Source organism: Lutjanus erythropterus, chromosome 13, assembly GCF_056507025.1.
Source record: "Lutjanus erythropterus isolate fLutEry1 chromosome 13, fLutEry1.hap2, whole genome shotgun sequence".
Taxonomy (NCBI): Eukaryota; Metazoa; Chordata; class Actinopteri; order Lutjaniformes; family Lutjanidae; genus Lutjanus; species Lutjanus erythropterus.
In genome coordinates this window covers 21,886,778-21,908,231 of record NC_139329.1, presented here as the reverse complement: position 1 = coordinate 21,908,231, position 21,454 = coordinate 21,886,778, and the positions used below count along the sequence as shown (strand labels likewise).

At 39.9% G+C, this 21,454-nt stretch overlaps 1 protein-coding gene across 1 annotated transcript in view; it reads right to left on the bottom strand.

Annotated features, from left to right (window-relative positions):
* Positions 1–19,859, bottom strand: part of LOC146316518 (copine-8-like) — a 78,829-nt gene extending 58,970 nt beyond the window's left edge. Inside the window, exons 1-2 of the mRNA XM_084734232.1 lie at positions 19,567–19,859; positions 2,344–2,384 (exon numbers count right to left, since the gene is read on the bottom strand). Of these exons, the coding sequence (XP_084590358.1) occupies positions 2,344–2,384; positions 19,567–19,649 (124 nt within the window). The 5' untranslated portion in view covers positions 19,650–19,859. The remainder of the gene's footprint in view (positions 1–2,343; positions 2,385–19,566) is intronic.
* Positions 19,860–21,454: the final 1,595 nt, after the last annotated feature.

The window sequence follows — 21,454 nt, the reverse complement described above, 5'->3', positions numbered from 1 at the left end:
GTCCAAAATCATTTTCTCACTACTCCCTATTCACTATCCGAGGATTTCTATACAGAGGATTATATAGCGAGCTCACTATATAGAAGAAATACTTTCAGACACTACTCTGCGCCATTTATTACATCATTGCCATTGTTTTTCTTTCATTGCAGTGAATTATGGGTTTTAGTGCTTGGTTAGTGACCATCAGTTGTACAGTTATTTTTGTGATGCATTGTTGGTCACTATGTAGTGGAATAAATAGAGTAGTGACGGATTTTGAACACAACCCTTACCTAAATAAAAAAAAAGTCTAAATTTGGCCTCACTTAAATCAGAAATAACCAATTAAAGAATAATGCCGGGGTCAGACTGCACAATGTTTTTGCCTTTTGAGTTGGTCAATGTGTCAGATTAAGATCCATTGATCTGGATGATCAATGGATGATCTAGTAGAGTTGACGCAACATGAAAACACTGATACATATCATCATCTTTAAGATACACCATTATTTTAAAAATGTCCTTTTTTGTCCAAGCATACCTCCTTCATAAACATGCAAACAGTGCTAGCACCAGGCAGATAACGACAAGTAGCCAAGAAAAAGATGTTTTACTCTCCTCTTAGAGATATATCAGCAACGTGAAAATATGCAGACAATGCCATTACAAGATAAAATACACAGAAATACAATAACAGTGGCTGAGCATCCAGCCCGCTAACTTGTTTCAACAATTGTAGACTGAAAAAAAACTGCATGCAGGCTGAAATTCATGAGTAGTTTTCTTTGGGGAGATGCAGCGACTTAAACCAGCTGTGAGTAAGAAAATGGGAAAATGGGAAAAAACAGAAAAGAAAGGGGTGGCAGCTTCTTTTGTAACTGATGTGTTAAACGGACATACTATAATATCATCTCATATCAACTGCTGGCCCATGAACTGAATCAAATGTGTGTCGTGGCAGACTTTGTGATACTGGCAAATATATCGTTGTCCGAGGGGGTCTATAAATCCTTTCTACGATTTGGCCAAGTGACAATGATACCAATCATCGACCAATCACAGTAGGGCTGGGCGGTGTGTAACAAATTGGCATATGATAATGTCCACTGTGACACAATGACAATAACCGTTGACATTTCTATTTTGGCGGGGATTTAGCTGTCCTATAACAGAAAAGCCGACTTGCTTACCAGCTCACCAGTGTAGTCACTGCCGCTTCCCACTGTTGCTCTGATGGCAAACAGCGGTCGCAATTCAGTCTGTGTTAGTGTGTGAGAGCAGGCAAATTAAGTCTAATATCCCTGCCAACAAAAAAGCTGCCTTACAGCAACTCTGAGGGGACACACTACCTCAAACACAGAGGGCTTTTAAATTATGATTTTACGATGGTAGAGAGCTCCGTGGTCGATGACTGTCAGCCATCTGCAATGGATGATGGCATCGTATGGACAATGGCATTGTTCATGTCCAACCCTAAATCATAGTTTATCCCAGGCCAGGGAGGACGTGCTCTGGACCAGCCTCATACATTGACCTCACTCAAAGTGTCAATAGAAGTTAAATGCCATTTTATGATTTTTTTTTTTACAGTTTTCAATCTGTGGTGCATTTCAGTCTGTATCAGACAAGAATTAAGGTTTAATACACAGGTTTTGTGTCTACACGTTTGCACAAAGCCATTCTCGAAAATGAGAACTCAAGTTTGTGTCTTTTCAATTAAAAACATCATCAGTCCAATAGTTTACATTTCTCTATCAAGGCAAATTGCTGTTGGAAAGCAGCCTGGGCCTTTAAAAACCACTGGACCAGTTGCCAAATTGAACCCCTGCTGTCAAGGGAGTGAGGAGTGTGTATGTGTGAATGTGAGTGTATGTGTTTGTGTGTGTGTGTGTGTGTGTGTGTGTGTGTGTGTGTGTGTGTGTGTGTGTGTGTGTGTGTGTGTGTGTGTGTGTGTGTGTGTGTGTGTGTGTGTGTGTGTGTGTGTGTGTGAATGTCTTTTTAATCTGTAGGAGGGAAGTGGCTGGTTTGTGTGTGAGGATGATCTGGTTCCCCTCACTCACGTTGGGAGCAGAGAACAGTGACGAATACGACCCCTGACATATGCAAATGTCTACTGATTCACACATGCGAGGCAGAGCGTGTTTGTGTGTCAGAGTGTGTGTCCATGTGTAGTGCATGCAAGCCTGTGTTTGTACAGTTGAAATCTGCCTGCATGTGGTGGATGTTTGTCTGTGGATTTTTCTGTTTGTCTGCAGAATTTAATGTGCACGTGTCAGTGCGTGTGTGTGCATATATATATGTGTGTCTGGCCTGCTGGGAGCTGGTGTGTGTGTGTGTGTGTGTGATGGGAAAAGAGCTTACTTGGATCAGACTTGGAAAACGTGTCTCTGTCCAGCAGGTTTCTGAAAAACAAGAAAACAAGGAGACACGTTGACATAAAAATGAATTCCACAAATAAAGCAGAACTAGAAAGTGAAAAATCACTAAACCTCGCCTAATTAGCTCCATCAGTGACCTCAACAACTTGTCTAACCCTAATCCTCCTCTGGCTTGATTAACAAAAGCCATTTCATCCAGTCACTAAAGCAGAAACATTAAACAGACTAAAATTAAGCTTTAAGTGGAGCCCATTTATATTTCAAACATACAGAGAAAACAGCAGAGGAGAGGACCTATTTTTCACTTTTTTGCACTCCCTGGGTGCCAGCAACAACAGCGGAGGCTGCCATCAAATTTACATGATACTCCAGTCTTGGCTCTTTGCAGGGGAAGGGAAAAATGCACCAAAGTGTCCCACCACAGAGCAGATGCTCGGCACCACTGAGGTACTCCACGGTTAAACAGCTCTGAAGGAATTAAATATGCACACAAAGACAACAAGTCACAGCTGTCTGAGACCTGAGACGAAAGAAACTGAGGAGCAGCTCAGTCTCAGAAAAGGGAAACCCGACATGTTACGTCAGTGGTGGGGCTTTGTGGTTTTAATTGTGTGTCATTTGCTTACAGTGTCCTGGTCTCAGGAGAAGGTGGCTAGGAAGACAGGGACCAGGCTGACAACACCCAAAGGGGCTGAAATGAACCCTTCAGTCACTCACTCAGCTTGTACTCCTGCCAAATCCTACATTAAATCCCCATAAAGCTTTCATAGCGCTGACCCAGAAAGACTAAATAATATGAGTGCATTGGCCATCAGCAGGGACACATTACCCCAAAAATCTACCCTTGTGGAGCCAAAAGTGTTTTACACCAGACGAGAAGGTAATACAACCATAAAAGTTAGAACTTTGCTCTATTAAAAGGCATTGTAAATCGTAAGACTGATTCAATGGACACAATCGTTGGAACACACCTTAAACATTTCAACATTTTTCAACAAAACCACAAACTAAAGCTTAAAACTCTCTCTCTGTCTACAATAAATGGCAAGAGCTGTCATGTCAAGAATTTGCAGATGTGCCAGCTGTGTCCATCCCAGTAAATTTGCGTTTACCTTCCTTCAATCTTATTAATCTACAAACTTTTTAATTTAAACGTTTTATACTGTCAACATTACTGTAGAGAGGCCTGTAAGTAAAATAGCACTACACCGAATTAAAGAGAAAATTTGGCACTTTTCACGTGAATGTCCAGTCAGCATAGATGATAAATGTAGTCAATTGAAGCAATGCTGCTACATTGACTGAGAAAACTGAGTTCTTCCGCCACTGCTTCTGTTGTTCTTCCTGCGTCCAGTGATGTAGCTGATGCTAAGGAAGAACTACTGGATATTTCAGCTTTTATTTCTAGTGTCCACCTCTGTGTAGCCAGGGAGCATGCACCATCAACAAGTCCAAAGGCTTGCGAAAGACAATTAGGGAACAGAACATTTTCTAACTGATGTGATTGAAAAGGTGCGGATTTCAGGGGGATGCAGGGGATGCAGTCGCAATCAAATTCCATACTTGATCAGTTGTCTGGCAACATGAAAGTGATGTTAAAAGGATTTATGACTCCAAATCACTGAGATGCTGAATTTGCACAGGACTAATATCATCACATCTTTGTGTTTGGCAAAATATGGTAGGTAATTTGCAGTGGAATTGTTACTGCACAATTTAAGGACATGGCAGATTTGAACAGGATTAAGATCACTGATGACCTCCATAATGATTACAAATTACTAGAGGCCCCCAGATAACACTATTTCTGTATGAATAGACCTTAACATTTTAATTGGATAAGGATGGTCCTCACACAACCTGAAAAAGACTGGAATGGAAATTGAAATTCTGGTGTATACATGAGTGTTTGAATCATACTTTGCATGCAGATAGAAATCAAATAAAAGAATTATGATGCAGGGGATGTCTGGCAAATTTCTATAGATATTTGATGCCTTTTCTTCCAGTGTTTGTACCATCACATCTGAATCCACTGACTGACATGAAATTAAGTTGACCTTAGCCATCGTACTCCAGGCAGTAAGAGCCACGACCAACTTTTTCCACACACTTTCCGAGTCTTCGGAAAAAAGGGAGATTCTTAAAAGGGAGATTTTGTGCAGAGCTTTACTATAACCTGCAATAATGGCAGCAGTATGACTTTGTCCACATAGTGTTCTGTTTACAGAAAAAGAGAGAGACAGAGGTGAGTGTGGGGAGAGAGGCTCCTGCTATCATGTTAGCTGTAGGGCGACGTTCTGTCGCCCATCCTGTCCTGTACGACAAGCAGCGAGTGTCTTGAAGCCGTTGATGGCTAGTGATGTATCTAGATCAGGCACTCGTGTTGTGCTGATCCCAGCGTGGCCCAGATGGTAAAACGCCACGCTCTGTTGCCTTGCTGTCAAGGCACGCCCACCGGCCTTTCCCCAGCTTTGAGACCTTAAATAAATGATAATAAGCGATAGAATCGGCCTAGTCATATCAGGGCTGTGTTTATGACTGGTGGAAAGTCTGAGAGATTGTGTAGGAGTGCGAAGTGGCTGACTTCACCTGCCAAATGGCATAAATGTCCAATAAAAAGCAATACTGTACTCTGCTGGCTCCCAGAGGACTGTGAGTAGAGGCAGGGAACAAGATCCAGTGAAGGGAAGGAGAAGAAAAAAAAAGAGTGTAAGGAATAAACAGAAAAACTGTATGTGTGTGAGTGCTGGCAGAACTGCACACACTTGTATGAATATGGTAACCTCCCTATGATTCATGTGCACCCTGGGGCTTCCACCTGGCCCTGATAGAGACGGGCGACTCTTTAAAAAGCCCTTTCCACCGCGGGCAGCCCGGGAACCGTCTGAGCGGTCCGAGCAGAGTGCCTCGTCGTTCATCAAACATTTACGAGAGCGGTCCCTCCTCGACACCAGAATTACATTTGAAATCCCACCAGTTACATCACAGCCACCTAAACATGGCAGCTGGAGCTTTAAATACCTGTATGTGAGGAAGAAGGGGGGGGGGGGGGGGGGGGGGGACTTCCATCTGCAGGAGCAATTGAGATGAGACAAGATGTGTTATTGGAAAAAAAGGGGAACATTTCTTTGCCTTCGGAGGTTTGCAACCGGACACACAAAAAGGATCAAATAAGATTTCATCATAACAGGAATGTGGAATTTTTATCATATACATATACTGGACCATTTGTCTTGAACACACAGCCACCCTAACTTCTTGTAATTGTCAAACAGGTGACATAATCCAGAGAGGCGTTCCATATTCTATTACAAGGGTGGTAGCAGTTCAGTTTGTGGGGACTTGAAGGGCTTGGAAACCAGAGGGACGAAACCAGCACAGACCAGTGGTAGTTGCAGAGTTGCCCTTGAGCGAGGCACTAATAATGTAAATATTACCAATACCTCAAATATTGCAAAAATATTGCAATTGCAGTCAAAATAATCACAATTAGATATTTTTTCAAAATGGTTCATCACTAGTGGCTATTGGTTCTTTCACAAAATATTAACACAATGAGATTTATGAACAATAATCATCAGTAATTAGGATATAATGACAATACAATACAGTATTTGTAACAAAAATTATTGTTACAAAATTCTAGTTCAAAGGTCCACTTGTTATTTTTCTGTGCTTCCAGCCAAATCTCACAGTCACAGTTGAAGCTAAAATGACAAATACATTCAAATTCTGGAAGGAAGTAACGTGACTTGCAAATAAGCTACATATAATACAAAATAAATGATAAACGATTTAAAACATCCAAAAGAAATATGGCACTTAACAATATGTAATGTGAAATCAAGAATAAAGTTGAAACAGAGATGTAACCCAAGGTCACAGATGAGTACATATCAAACCGTAACCCTGAAACAACCATCAACACTTTACACAAATATTTTCAACAACTGCACCTCCTCAAACCAACCAACCACATGCTATAAGATGGATATGAGTGCCTACATTTTTAGCTTGTTAGGTTGTGGTGAGAATGAAAGTTTAAACCCCAGCAGAGTTTTGTCAGCCTCCGCTCACCAGACACCAGGGGAGCCCAAGCAGCAAGACACCGTCTCAGCAAGAAAACTTCTTTGCCTTTGTGCTTCTCGTAGTCAGAGAGGTCCAGATTGCAGCGTGGGCAGTCACTCCCATCGGGTAACCTCCAAGTCCACTAGCAAGACATTTAGCACTCTCACCAAAGTGCAGGTTTGCTTACTGTTAGTGCAATAGCAGTCTGTGGAGCTAAAAACTAGCAAATAAAGAGGTCGCCTCAGTGAAGGCACAGTAATGAACAGCACAAGCCTGTCCTGCTGGGAGGATAACACCAGATCAATAAGGTCAATTGAGCCGGAGTCTGAGCTGTACTGATCAATCCACCTTTGGAGCACCTGAGACACTCTTAACTTTCAACGATTTTCTCAGACTCTCAGTGTGTGTTTGTTTGTGTGCTCAGGGGAAAAAGGTGTGAATCCAATAACGAACTAAAGGAATCCTAAAATATGACTGTGGGAACAAAACTGTTACTGTACGACATGTAACACTGCTTCATCCATCCCAATCAATGGGCATCAACCTTCCTCCTCTGAAAAACCAATTAACTTACATTTTCCTGACAGTCGTCTAAATATCTTCATATCCTATTTCCAGCAGATCTGCAACTTTGTCCCCTCAGAGTATGGATAAATATTCTCTTATCATATCATATGCAATAATTTTATATTTAGATCTTGATATTAGTGGAATTAAGAAACCTAAATTATCTGAGTATTCAATTCATCCACTGTTTCTGGGTATACTTCATCATAATCCTGCAAGAATTACACAAAATTCAATAAAGCCCAAAAACAACATTACAAAATGATCTAATATCACATAAGTGGTGCAGCAGAATTTCTTATGGTTGAAAAGTTTATATTTTCACCAAATTTATTGCATTACCAACCTCTAATTTCCACCCACTTCAACTAAGAGCGTCACATTTATATAATCAGAATATGGTGTTTACATGCATAATGACTCATGGACGAGTTGCATGGTGAAGGAGAGCGGGTTTTTTAATCTGCTATAAAGACTCCATCTTCATAGTGTGTGTGTTGTTAAATAAATAAATAAAATAAAATAAAATAAATAATGCAGTTGCATATGCAGGGGTTGGAAGGGTCTTTCACAGTGCTATGTAGACTTTACCTGTCGGAGGGCTGCATAGCCGCACGTGGAGAAAAACAAATATACCAGCCGCATTAAAAAAGTCAGCAGCGCGATGCCCGTGCAGGTGCGCATGGTTTCCGTGGTCAGTAGATTCAGCTGACTATAATGGACACGCTCTGCTGCAGACATGCTGCAGCAGATGTGTGCTTATATTTGAATTTTAAATAAACTTATGTTGTGGATCAGTCTACTTTTTTTTCTAAATAATGCTGAAAAGACCTAACCTGCATCAGGTGCAGTGAAGAACCAGGTAGCCTTGTTATGGCTGAATCCAAAACTGACCCCATTTTGGACAGGTATACTTAATACTTTATCTTACACGTGGGGGGATCCCAACCCACTGACTGTATTGTTGAGGTTCAGGTTGTTCAGGTTGGGGATAAAGCACTTTCTCCACTTGCTGGTAGACACCTGATGCTTCTTAGTTGGAAGAAAACTGTGCATCCATCCCACATGCGCTGGGTGGAGGATGTAAAGTCTTGTCTTAAACTCGATCAGTTTAAATACACTGTCCAAGGCTCCACCATTTCCAACCGTTTCTATCATATTTTGAGATTCAGTTTCCTTCCATTATTTCATTTTTATTTTATGTTATTACGACTATTATTATTCATTAATTGATTTATTTTATTTTTTATTTTTTTATTGTATTGTTCATTATGTGTATTGGTACATCACCTTTTGTATTTCCATGTCCTCCATCTTATTTTGGAGTATTGAATACTATTGTGTGTCAAAAAAAAATCAATAAAAATATTTGAATAATAAAAACGGATGGAAGACGCTAAATCTGTATACGTGTTCTCACTTGACCGTCTACATTTATTCTAGTACGATAATTACATTCATACTCACACAATAATCCTTGTGCAACAACACCTCTTCTTGTGCAAAATTACATTGTATTTATGGTGGATGTGGAAGCTTGTTTGCTGAGGTTGTTTTGTTTTTTTGTTGTATTTTTCTCTCTTTGTTCTGTACAATGACAATAAAGCTTTTCTTTGGTATTTTTATTTTAAAGTTATTTCACATCATTCATATCATCAACTGACCAGCTCCAATGAACAAGAATATATTTTGTACCTTGATTAGCCAAATAAACATTCTCATTATATAAAATTAAAGAGGAACTGCAACCACTGTAAATGCACATTTTTCCCCATACAGATAACATTGTCTCATACTGCATATCAACTTAAAAAAAGCAATCCAAATTACATCAGTTTAAATGCTGCATGTTATACTGTGATGTGTTTAAAGCTTGCTCAGAAGGTCTAAAATCCCTGGTTTATATCTCTTTATTGTCCCTTATTTTAATTCAGTGTGCTCAAAGCACAACAAGCACATTAAAATCCCATATTGTGCTCAGGAGAAAGGCATCAAAAACAACTAATCAACAGAATGTCTTCAGATCTGTCCACAGCAATCACAGAGATGGAGGACGATGGCTATGCAAAAGATGAAAGCGGAGGAATAGAGGGGGCAGGGGGCGAGGTGGTTAGTAATGTGCCATGTCGGCTCTCTGAGGTAACCAGGTGAAGCTACGGTGGCTGGCTTGTGCCTTAATTAGACCAAATTATTCCTTCAAAATCTCATTAATGCAGCCACTCAGCATGACGCTACAGGGCCTCCTGCGGTTTAGACCCGCCACATGAGACCGACTTGATCTGTTGGTTTTATGCTCTTTGCTCTGTTCCACCGAAATGGTGGAGGATTTGTAAAAACAGACAAATACGCTTTAAGTAGAAAAGCTACAAGGTGAAACAACACTGATGAAGAGAAGTGTGTGTGTTGTGGAGGGGGTCAGGGGTTGGGCAGGGGTTGTTTCATCTGATTTTTTTTTTTTTAAGTTGTACTTCTTGACGGAATGAAAAAGAAAGAATAGTAAGTCAGAGAAAAAGTGACCGATTTGGATAAACAAACTGTACCTGGAGGAGTACTTACACCCAATTACAACAGTGCCTCTGAATTTACTCTTCCTCATGACCAGAAATAGTTTTTTCTAATCATTTTAATCCTGTGTTTATTTGGTGATGACTCATGGACGAACAGCAAACTAAGAATCTGAGAGAAAACTACTTAACAAGCTGACTAACAAATTTTGCATTTGTGGTCAGGTCGCGGTGCAAGCAGTTAACCAGGGTATTCCCTCGCCCCAACCATGCTTTCCAACTGTTCCCGGGGGATCCCGAGGCATTCCCAGGCCAGACGACAAGTATAATCCCTCCAGCAGGTTCTGGGTCTACCCTGGAGTCTCCTCCCAGTGAGATGTGCCTGAAAAACCTCCAAAGGAGGTCATCCAGGAGGCATCCTAATAGGATGCCCAAACCACCTCCACTGGCTCCTTTCTGAGTGTAGGAGCAGCATCTGAATTCTGAGCTTCACCTTATCTCTAAGACTAACCCAGTGAAAAAGATCATTTTAACCACTTATCCACAATCTCATTCTTTCGGTTACTACCAAACACTGCCATAATGATGTGGCTGCATAGGAACTCAGAAACCTTGCTAAGAAGAGGTAAACTGGGGTGCCCTTCTGGAGCCAGACCCAGGGAGGGGAGCTGGGAGGTGAGGGTCTGGTTGCTGGGTGTTGGGGCTTGGCTGGGCAGAGCTCGAAAGGACAGCATGGAGCCATGTTCCTGTGGACCCATCCCCCGTGGGGCCAGGAATGGGGGTCAGGTGCCGTGTGAGCCAGGCGGCAAGCGAAGGGAAACTTAGCCGTGCTGACACCTGGCTGCACAGATGTTCAACTTCAAAATGTGATAATTCACAGGCAAGTTCTGGAGTCATAAAGAGTTTCTTTTTTAATGTATTAGTGATGGACACCAGAGATAATTATATCCTAAGGAGGTGTCACCCTGAATCTAACAATATGTCTATCATTCAGGGCCTAACTGATACTGGACTTTTGGGGCCGATGACAGTTTGTTATTAGGGAGAAAAAAATTTGATATAAATATATCGACTGATATTCTTTAAACAAAATATAATAAACAGAAAAATATATGCATACATAGCTAAATATATGTAGATATTAAACCTGAATTAAGAGAAATTGAACAAATATACATAAGATGCTGAACATAAAGCTAAGAAAATAAAAAAGCTCTCAATGATATAGACCAATATAGCCATGATAGGCCAATATTGGGCCAATAATATTGGGCGACCAATACGTGCTCAGATTAGAAAGAGTTACGACGTTATGAAGGAATACTTATTTTGATTCAGATTGCAGTAACTGGGAGTCTTTCAAATACCTTAATTTCCTCCAGGAGTTCACAGCCACTGATGGTCTGCTGACTGTTTGGTTAAGAGGGCTAAATCAGCAGCCCAAGCTACAATACCTTAATTCCTGCTATTTTTAACACGCTGGCATGCACCTGTCCCTTTCACCTTAGCAGTATAAGCCTCACATCTGTCCCTCCACACCCCCCTTCAATTCTCCTGTCCCCTTTTTAGGGACTTGAGCCTCGCAGTTTGAAAATCTCTGACGTAATATGTCTGAAAAAAGCCTTGGATCAGCCATACTATCTTAACAATGGTCAATTAAGGATGAGTTTACACAGCTGGCAGTTTGAGCATCAACTGCAGCTTATTGTCACGATCACTGTTTGGAGCTTTTCAGATATTGCAAAGGGAAGTCATAACTGTTAACAGACATCAAACAAGTACCTGTACAAGCAGAGGGAACACTGTGACTATGATTTTTTCAGTAAAATTAATATATAAATGATATAAGACTAACAAAACTATTTTAACATACTAAAAAAAAACAATGTGCTACTGCTTCTGCTGTTGTTGCTGAACACGTCCAGTCAGGTATTTTTCCGTGATACAGACCAGAAGACAATCTGAGTTTCACTGTTTCTTTGTCTCTTGTCTCTTTGTTGAAAAATGGATCTGTCATTGATTCTTACTCAATTGTGTCGCTGTGAAGGGAACAGGTTATCATTGTGCTGTTGGTCATAGTGCACACACACTCAGAAGTGGCGGTTCTGATCATGCAGAGTTAATGCTGTAAAATACTGAGGAATACAAATTGTTTGAATGGGTTTGTAGACAAGTGAAACAGTTCAGGTGGAAATCGGTGCAGAGTATGTGTTCATGTCGGGGCTCCGGGGCAAAAGAGATGTAGCGCGGTTGATTTTTTGATAATCATTAAGTCATTTATCCAGCTTGATTTTTTCACTTTTCCATAACTGTGTATTAAATACTTTTGGCTTGACTGCAACAGTGGTGCAGCCTGACAAAAACTGTGTTCTAAGTAATTTGTCTGGTTGGTTTTCAATCATTGTGCCACATTTGAATCTGTAAAAATCTAAATGACATCCAAGATGCAGAGTTCAAGGTGTTTGCTGATGCTTACCCTCTTTTTTTAGCCGTGTCGTCATCATGAGCGACATCACGACGCTGTCTTCAACGTCATCCTTTAAAGACCGCAGCGACTTTGGAAACTGTCCATAAAACTCCACGTAAGTCCATGTAAAACTGAAATAAACACACAGAGTGCAGTAGACCGCAGCCAGCCGCTGTCCAATAAGTCCTGGCGGGTGTAAAACTAGTTGAAAGCCTCAGCAAATTAATCCGAAGACGAAGAAAAAACACCGCCACCCTCTTTTCTTCGTAATAAGCCGCTACAACTTCTCTTTGTGAACTTATTCTTCACCAAAACTGCCTGACAGCACAGGACACGCAACTTCACTCTTTGAGATTCACAGCAGGGGAAACAAAACTGATGCACACATGGCACCACACTCATACCTGTCCCCCCTAAACAATGACAGGTAGGAACTAATTAGCTCTTCAACAAGAAGAAACTTAAATACTACACATGTAAATGTTAAATTAAAATACTAGTTAAAATGCTGTAAATGATAATGAAATAACTAACATATATAACATCATTTATGACAATAAACTTAATTCTGCAAGTCCATAATAATGTGAAATTATTATACTGAAATATATCACATACATAGTAAACTGCACAGTTTAATAAGAACACAAAATCAGTAAAATAACTTACTACAAATAACCTAAAAATATAATGTATATAGTACCTTTGGTTACACTTACAGCATGAAACAGCAACAGCAATTTGTTAGATTCAGAAAGTGACCATCTAATGAAAATAAAACATGTTTCAAAAGTTACTGTAAGAACTTTAATGGCATTATTAAGTACTCGTATTGGTAAGCAGCCAAATGTAAGAACTTGTGCTTGTACTTGGTCTGAAAAAAAGTGGTATCGGTGCATCTCTAGTTATTTTAATAAACATGGTAGAAGAAGAGGCAGCGAACCAGAAACAACACAGACTGTTTGCTAACTGCCAATAAACCTAAAAGTAGAAGAAGAAGAGGAAACAAAGCCAGTTGTCTCAGCCATCTTCGAGAGAAAAACAGAGTCAAGTCTTGTTTTTTTTTTTTTTCTCAATTGGGCAAGTTGTAATTATTATTTCATGGGACAGTGAACACCTACAGCAGAAAGAGAATCTTCTTCTTTTTATCCTTCTTTACTTGGATTGGAATAAGCTGAGAATCATGTGAGTTATATGTTTGCTGTCAGACCTTATCTGTCACTATGCACATGAACTCTTTCTCAAAAAAGGCAAAAACCACCTCAAATGAAACTGAGTTCATTCCCATCAACTTTTTCTAGTGCAATCCTTCAAAATATGCATAAAAAATATGTTGATGGAAACAACTGATAATCATTAGTTGCAGCCCAACTTCAAGCCTTTCTTCATCATTCAAACACTGACGGTTATTTAACTGCGTCCGTATCTTGTCCAAATTTCTGATAAACTTGCTTAAAGTTGCAGACATGTTGGTTGTTTGTGTACAGTGCTAAAACATAAGAAACATGCACACAGGATTCCTTCTCTGCACTAACAAGTCTTTCTGTCTCTTTCTTCACCTTCCTCGGGGAAAGTGCAACATTGGCTGTGACACATCGACCGGCCTCTCAGCAGGTCAGCGTCCGGCTTCAATACAGCCACATCATAACACGTCAATTCTTCAACGGGATACACTTCCTACCTTTTGTGCCCAAAGGTCACGGCTATCTCTCCGCTGTGGACCACTCAGATCAGATGACAGCCTCGACGACGTGAACGCCGACATCTTTGTGCACAAACATTCTCCCAGGCTTGTTTGATCCTGCAGCTCTGAAGGCCTGCCTGGCTCGCTGTTTACTATCCACGCACAAAACTCTGTGTGTGTGTGTGTGTGCCATCAAGGCCTTGTGATCAGGATTGATAGGCATTCGTCAGTGAAACGGCTGTGTGCTGCTGCACCAGACTGAGGGATTTTATTCTCACTGATGCACAATATTGGACTTGAGTTAATCAATCTGTCAGTTCTTCTGCCTGACTACACACATGATGAGTGCTGTGATGGTTTGGATTTATTGAGTGAAGGAGGGCTTTCACTGAAGGATGGGATCTATCTAGACTGAATGCTTCAGTAGCTTTGTCAACACACAGAAGACACCAAAGTGGGAAAATCACACCGCCTACCAGCTCAGGGCTGGTAAATTTTGTGTTTGCTGAGGGTGTCAACTCTGCCATCAGCTTGGCAGCTAAAAAACAGTGTTAAATAGTTGTCTTCTGTTTAAAAATAATCAAAATGATTACCCCCATGGTTCTGAAACTTTTGCTGAAAAAAAGTTCATGCTGTCCCACCCCACAATTATTATCAGTCATTACTGATTATTGGGGAACCAACTGATAAAAAAAAAAAGGATTCAAGTTGAATTTTAGTGAAATAAATGTCAGCATGACAGCATCAGCAAACTAATTTTGTTAATATATAAATCATATTCTTCCAACTTTGTTTAACTTTATATTTCTCCCTTGCTCATTCACATCCATTGCAGTAGGTCTACAATTGAAAGCATCCTGACTGGAAACATCACAAAGTAGAACTAGAAAAAATAGAAAAACTCTACAGTGAGTCATTAAAACCACCTAGAACATCACCGGTTCCCCTCTACCGAGCATCAGGCATCAGTGCCTGCGAAGAGTCCGTTCACCCTGCTGCCATCAGGCAGGAGATACGGTAGTATCCACTGCTGTATCACTAGACTGAGGAGCAGCTTCTTCCCTCATTTTACAACCTTGTTGTTCTAATCTATGACTCTCATTCATTTGGCAGCTGCACATGTCAGTGACTGTGTAAAACCACCTACAGAAACAGATATAAGTGTTAGCTAGTACGCTAACTGCAGATATTGCAGCAACTGATGCAGTCACAAACTGGCAAACTTTGGCTCAGCTAGTTTGGGCTTGACCTCTGTCTATGTTTGGTTTTAGACAGATTACATTAATAAATTACTCTTTTAAACTTCTTGTACCAGATTTTATTACACTTACAGTAAGCTAACAAGTTGTTGTCAACTCAAGTAACGTCATCTTCGTCTATCTCTCTTCTGCTCTGCTCCGTTAGGGCTGTGTGTTGATGAGAATCTGGTTATAGGATGGGTATCACAATACAGGGTTTATGATTCAATATATTAACACATATTGTGATACTGTAAGCAAAGTGATATATAGCTTTTCTTAATTGAATTTTAGTAAAACTTTCATAGTATAAAGAATACTATCACAAATAGAAATATCAAGAAAAAAAAGAAATATCACAAAACATAATATTGTACTATTCAAGTGGATAAATATTTTCTTACACCCCTACACTCTGCGTGTGTGTGTGTGTGTGTGTGTGTGTGTGTGTGTGTGTGTGTGTGTGTGTGTGTGTGTGTGTGTGTGTGTACAAGTTTGTGTCTCTGCAGATAGCAGAGACTTTCTGGCCCGCCCTTGGTGAAACAAACCAGAGGAGAGGAGAGAAACTAGCACTTCCATAAAGTTGGGGAACATGCAAGAGGCCGATTTTTAAATAAATGGTCAAAATTGATGCAGCAGGGACCAAGATGTTCTGTCTTTCAGTCCCTGAATTATAAATTTCACAAATCCAAAGAGATAGCATCTTTCATTAGACCCTCACAGTCTGGTAAACACTGATTCATTGTGTTTGCAAAGTCTGAGAGAGAAAAGAAAAAGAAGTAAGTAAGCAAAATTTTGTCTACAATGAAAGGTGACATATAACTTAAAATGCCATTCCAGAAACAATGTCTCCATTACCAGTGGCAGAAAAAGTAATAAGTAGAGTAAAATTACAGGCTTGCAGTAATGAGAGTAGTTGTAATTTGTTACTTCCTCCCATGGCTGTTACTTTCCAGACCTCCCTGTGAACAACTTCAGCTGCAGCTGCAGTGTCCTCCTTGGGAAATTGTATTCCCGTCTGTAACTTGTGTTATTGTTTACCCATTTTATGTAAATTAGAGCTCAGATTAATGCTGTATGTTTGCTGAAGTAATGAATATTAGTTTATGAGTTGTAAGAAATCATTAACAATCTTTTAGAAGGAGTAGCATTTATAATTGTTAAATTGAGCAATTTGTTAATGGAGTCTGTCAGGCAAAAAGCAGGCAGTCACTGAACTCAAACTCAAACAGAATGTGTATTTTCAGTGCAGTGGACTTTTGATTTTAGGATATCAGGCTTAGCTTTACATTGACAGACAACTGACAGTTAAAAGCAGCTGATCAACTTACACTGTAGGACTCGTTGTCGCTTCTAATTGTCAAATTGCAATGTTGCTCTTGTCTTGCACTCCTGCAGTGTTCCTGCTGCCTGCCTGAGCTTCTTCAAGTCCAAGCATGAGGGGAGGGGGCAAAACAACTGGCTTCAGCCATAGATCATATATTAAATAGGATTTCAACCTATTTAATATACAATTTATGGCTCAAACTCGCTATTTGGACTGCTGTACTCATTTTTTGGATATTGTTACATATTGCTCCATGAAGCACCATGAAAGAAGTTCATTGACTTGAACTGGTGGCAGACTTTTTAAAGGTAAACATCGCAGGAAATCTGCAGTGCTGGCTATCATATCCAGGTGGGTGAGAAAAACATCTTCTGCGAGAGAGTGATTTGCATGAAGTCATTTCAGCTAGGCATGTTGCAAATTGTTGATTGTAGACCACAATTCTCATTTCCAAGGATTCTAAAAGCAAACATAATGAGAGCATGAAAGAGCTCCTCTCTTTCATGAGAAGGGACTTATATTTAGTATGTGCCAAAGAGCTGTTACATGCGCATTTCCTGAGAAGTGAAAAAATACGTAACTCAATGGTCGTATGACTCAAATCTCCTCTACAACCATTAAAGAAATGCCACTGCAGTTCGTCACTACACTGACCATCCTTTTTCTATAACCATGCGCTCCTATTCATGGGCTGGAGCTCACACATCATGTTTGCATGTATAAAAACAGCATTTTGTACTAAAGTGTAGGTGACTCATAATTCTTAATACGAGAGCTGTTCTTTCATGAGGCCATCATTTCAAAAGAACAATTATTTTGTCCAGATGGTGGCTTCCTCATTTCATGAAGAAAGATCATCTCAGGCTCTGATCTCCAAATCATTAAGGTCATTAACAGGCTGAAATCTTCTGTAGAGTCATTATCAGGCTTTTATCTTACACCGATGTAAAACAGCAACAGCAGCTCGGTCTCCTGCAGCAGCTGGTTCATTTTAGGTCAGCGGAAACATAATTCAGCCCAAAGTCTTTGTTCTTCTGTTTGTTATGTTTTTCAAAACAGGTTTACAAGGCTTAGTTTTCCTACCCCTAAACCTGTGGAGCTGGATCAATGTGAATTTGAGCTGAAATTATTAATTGATTAAATTATTATAAATCAACTATCAAATTAATTTCTAATTATTTTAACAATTTTTGACTATAGCTGCAACAATTAGTTGATTAATCAATTAGTAAATTGAAAGAAAGTTAGTTGCCAACTATTATCATAATCAATTAATCGTTTCATTCAGTTTTCAAACATTTGTTGGCTCTAGCTTGTAAAATATGAGGATTTGTTTAATGTAAATTAAATAAGGAGTCTTTGGGTTTTGGACTGTAGCTGTGACTACGTGACTACTGGAACTTTTAGAGATTAAACAGTTAATAAATTGGTAGATAGAAAATTAAGCAGCAGCTATTTTGAAAAAAACAATTGATTGTGTAACTTTTCAGAACAAAAAACAAAATTTTTCACATGTGGCAGCTTTTCTCTGTTTTATGACATTAAAGTAAATATATGGTTATTGGACCACTGGCTGCACGAAACAATTTTAGGATGTAATCTTGGCTAAAGAGGATATTTGATGATTTTTAGCATTTTACAGTCAAAATGATAAATCCAAATTGTAGTTGCAGTCCTTGGTAGTTTCATTAATTTCATCATACAAAATCATTGGTTGTTTGGATATGACCCAACATGAGAACAAGCAGAACAAGACAATTTACTAAAAAGATGTACTCTCAACTATATTACAATATCAAGATCCCAGACAATAGAGTCTCTCCACTCAATACTGAATTGATATTACACAGATGAGTGACAAATCAAAGGAAAAGTCTGAATAAATGAGTGAAGAAATATATTGAAAGCAGCTGCTTTTTCTATACAGAACAAGAGAGGTCACTGAATGGTTTGATGTATGGCTGCACCCGCCACCACCATCATCAAAACGCCAAAGGAGGGAATATCTCCGGCAAGAATGCTGTTGATCCCTGCAGCAGAGACTTGGAGAATCAACACTAAAGAGCAATAAATTAGTAAAACAAATAATCAAGTCAGTCAGAATAAGCAGCTATTCATTGTTTTAGCCATTTTTTTCAAGTGAAATTACTAAACATTTTCTGGTTCCAGCTCCTCAGTTGTAACAAGGTGCTGCTTTTCTCTTTCTTATGTGATCTAAAATTCAATACTTTGGTTTGTGTGACCAAGAGTCCAAAAATGTGTTTAAAGATGTCACCTTGTATTTTGGGAAGTTGTGATTTGCATTTGTCCCGTTGTCTAGCATTTTATCATATTTCAGAAAATTGTCCGCAGATGAATTGATAATGAAAAAAGATAGATAGATAGATAGATAGATAGATAGATAGATAGATAGATAGATAGATAGATCTAAAACTGACTGAAACTAAACAATCATATAGCGGTTGATTCAGTTTTCGTGGATTGACTAATCAGTTAATCGACTGTCTTGTCTCAGCTCTGATACAGACACCGATAGACAGAGATAATGTCATTGACTTATCCACGGAAATTAGGATTGAGAAATATATAAATATATACTGTATGGCTGCTCTGCGTGAGTCTTATTGGCCAGCTGCAGCATGAAATCACTCCTTCCCTCGGTGCCACCTCTTTACTTTCTACCTCCGTCATACAGTACAGGCTTCCCCTCCACTATCAATGCTACAATAATAAGAAAGAGGGGCGGATGGTGCTTCAGAAGTAACACTGCCACAATCTGAACCAAACACTCTGTCCATGCTTGCTTCATCCAGTCTCGACGCACGGAATCCTTGGTCCAAAATTTGTGGAATATTATTAATATGATTACCAGAATGAAAAGTGTGTATCTGTGTGATAAAAAACAAATATCCTGAGATCTCTGCATGTGGCAGCTGTTTCTGAGATGTGACAGTACAGTAAAGACATGTCAACTCTGACCTCCATCTGACGATCACCATCTAAAGGCAAACTGCTGCCAACAGACGCACAATATTCAACTGCATCTCCCTCCAGCTCCCCTTTTAACTCCCTGTATTATCATTCAGCTAACACTGTCGTAATACAGAAAGAAAACTGACCATTACAAGGCTGCATTTTAGGTTAAAATCAACGGGAATAAGCTGTAATTTTGCAATAAAATCGAGCGCGTACGGAGTTTCTGGTGCGTCTACTCGCCACTACATCCATCCATTCATCCATCGTGGTGACTGGCAGTTACTCCCAGTGTTAAATAACAGTCGACTAAACAATTTTAGACATACAAACATGTCACAACTGTGTGTAAAACCAGCAGCAGTTGGTACTCACCTACAAGAAATCGTCAGTTCAACTTTGGTGGCAGGTATCGCAGCGGTGAAAGGGTCTGCGTCCCCAATACACGCCATATTCATCGAGCTGCTGCTTGGTCGATCACAAATCGCCCCGTATCCAGCGCCTTAGCGGCGGCATGAGAGGAGCCGAGAGGAGAGAAAAGATGGGATATTATAACGGGAAGCCTCGCAAAGTGACGACGACGAGCCGTTTGGTTTCTGGAAGCGTGAAGCACCGGAGAGAGAAGCGCAGACACGGAGCTACAGCGCGCCGGAGTCGCGTCTCTGTGCGCCTCGGTGCTCCGGAGGAGAGAAGACTGTGTGGAGGGGAGGGAAGACACACATGCAGAAACACACACACACACACACACACACACACACACACACACACACACACACACACACACACACACACACAGTGGGAGTGTTCAGTATTTCTCGACTCGTAAGATCTAATAGTTTAACCAAGATAATACATAATGTCTCCTCCTTCTCTTTAAAAATGACTTTAAGACTTTAATGACTTTAAGTTTTGTTCAAGAAGGGAAGCGACAGAAAGCATCATGACAGCAAAAATCACAAACTTGTGTGAGATGTGCAGCGGATGATTAAAACTGCTCCCAACATCAGTAGTCCTCATCTGCTGAGCATCAGTGATACCAGTTTGATCCCAAAGGACAAGAAAAGACACCCTGCTGTGCCTGGCAAGAGATACACAAGTATCCTGTCAGTACATTTTGGCCCATCCTTGCTTCTTCTAATGCTATTGAAAGGTTTAAACTTGGTAGTTAGACTTCAGTTAAAGTATAAGAAAAAGACAACTGAGGAGAAACTGTATTTGAAATTCAATAAGCAAACTTTAACAAAACAACAATAGATCTGCAAGGTGTTGATAAGGTTGTTAATCAATTAACTCATTGATTATTTGGTTGGGAGCTGAGGTTTTGAAACAGCTCCCTACTTTACTTCTCCCTTTTCATGTAAATGAGGCTTTGTTATTTTTGTCTGTTAATTTAGTGGGATGTGAGGGGTGAAGACGCTCTGTGTGGCGGCTATTAAATTATCTTTTCCCAGCAGTAGTTTTGACAATTACTGTTTTTTTTTAAAAATGAGGCTTTTTGTTGTTTAATTACTTGTTTGCACTTTGCACCAATGTTATGAGCTCCTCTAATCTTGTGGACGAGGCTAAATTACCCAAAAGCTAATTTTCCTCACAGCCATCCTTTAAAATATTATGGTAATTTAGATGAAAAATGTCAAAGAAAACAAAGTTATCCAACTTTCTCCATCGAAATAGACTTGTTCACAGGAGAGCCAACAGAGTTATTGTTGTGAGTGGGAGCAAATGAAATAATATGTGTTTGGAGTATAATTGGACAGCAATAAGCTAACGGTGTGACTCAATTATACAAAGATAAGTTGAAGAATAGTCTTAATTATGAAATGATTAAAGAGATGCAATGTCTCAAAATGAGAATACAAATCCCCATACAGTACAAAGCAAAAGTAATTATCGATTAATTATAGACTATTACAGTTCTGTGAAACTTCAACTTGTACAACACACTTTATTCTCTGCCCACATGGAGCGAGCTGCTTCCTTCAGCAACTGTCAGGTAAAAAGGCACGTCACCAGAGCCGAGGCCAGTGTCAAGCCTTAAAGGGTTAGGCCACGTTAATAACATTGTGACTGTCACACTGAAGCCAGATGACAAAGACCACCTGAGCAAAACAAACCCAATTAACCAGCCCAGCATGAAGCCGAGAGCTAAAAATGGGAATGTGTGTGTCAACTCCAGTTAGTCTGAAAAAACTGACAGAAAGTTCATTCTGCAGGTCAAACACCTGTTAGAGTTGCCAAATACAGAGCTCTGTGTTTTCTGTGG